At 27.6% G+C, this 968-nt stretch overlaps 1 protein-coding gene across 2 annotated transcripts in view; it reads right to left on the bottom strand.

The window, feature by feature from the left end:
- The window catches only part of LOC107493298 (uncharacterized), a 2,285-nt gene extending 1,666 nt beyond the window's left edge, over positions 1-619 (bottom strand). Inside the window, exons 1-2 of one of the 2 annotated variants that reach the window (XM_016114396.3) lie at positions 349-619; positions 131-236 (exon numbers count right to left, since the gene is read on the bottom strand). In XM_016114396.3, the coding sequence (XP_015969882.1) occupies positions 131-236; positions 349-384 (142 nt within the window). In that variant the 5' untranslated portion in view covers positions 385-619. The remainder of the gene's footprint in view (positions 1-130; positions 237-348) is intronic. The other variant, XM_016114395.3, reaches the window with a different exon arrangement.
- Positions 620-968: the final 349 nt, after the last annotated feature.

Here is a 968-nt window from a genome sequence, read left to right as displayed (position 1 = left end):
ATATATATGTGATGGAATTAAAGAAAAAATGAAAGTTCATTTTTATTATTATTGATCCAACATACAGAGCCGTTGAAATTAAAGCAGTTAAGCTAATTAAGCAAGATAGGTGATTTAGTTAATTAATTACCGGTGGAGGTAATAACGGGCTGAATATTTGCATGTTTGGAAAGAGCTTCCATACACTCTTCTCTGCTCATGTTGAAGAGGATACACTCCTCTATCAAACGGTGCACCTATACACATACATATATATATATTAGACCCTTGTATAATTATTAATTAAAATTTCACTTATATTTATATCACAAACCGAAAAAGGGGAAAAGAAGAAAAAGAAAAACTCACCAGGTGGATATACGATGCAGATGAGGAGTTTTCCATGGTCTTTATATATTAATCCGAGTCTGAGAATAATCTTATATTTGTTCTACTTTAGAAAGAGGTTTAATATGATCCGATCTGATATTATGATAAGTTTCTAAGTATATATTGTACTACTTCTCTGTAAAAAAATATAATTAAAGAGAGAGTAAAGAAGGGCTAGCTAGAAGAATGAAGAAAAGATTGGAAAAGACAAGAAATGGGGTATGAAAATTAAACCAGGCGAAGAGAAAGACAATGAGATTTGTTGGATTTGTAGGGAAGGTGGCTACATATATAGCGAGGTTGCTGGTTAAAAATATTAATATATGAGGAAAATATTATAATAAGAATGCACGTAAAAAGAGAGAGATAAAAAGGTATATACAGCAAACCCAAAGCAAATTGATAAAAGTTCATAATATATTATACACAAAAATATTATTGTGCACAAAAATATTTATTAAATTAATTATTATGTATTTATATATAACTATGATATATTTTTAATATGTGTTTTTGTATATTATATAGAAGTAACTGATTTCTTATATATTAATTGATAAATTAATAAGTACATCTCAATAAATAAAGTGAAATTATGG

Source organism: Arachis duranensis, chromosome 6 (assembly GCF_000817695.3).
Source record: "Arachis duranensis cultivar V14167 chromosome 6, aradu.V14167.gnm2.J7QH, whole genome shotgun sequence".
NCBI lineage: Eukaryota > Viridiplantae > Streptophyta > Magnoliopsida > Fabales > Fabaceae > Arachis > Arachis duranensis.
Note: the sequence above shows the minus strand (reverse complement) of the source record. Positions and strands in the feature narration are given on the sequence as shown.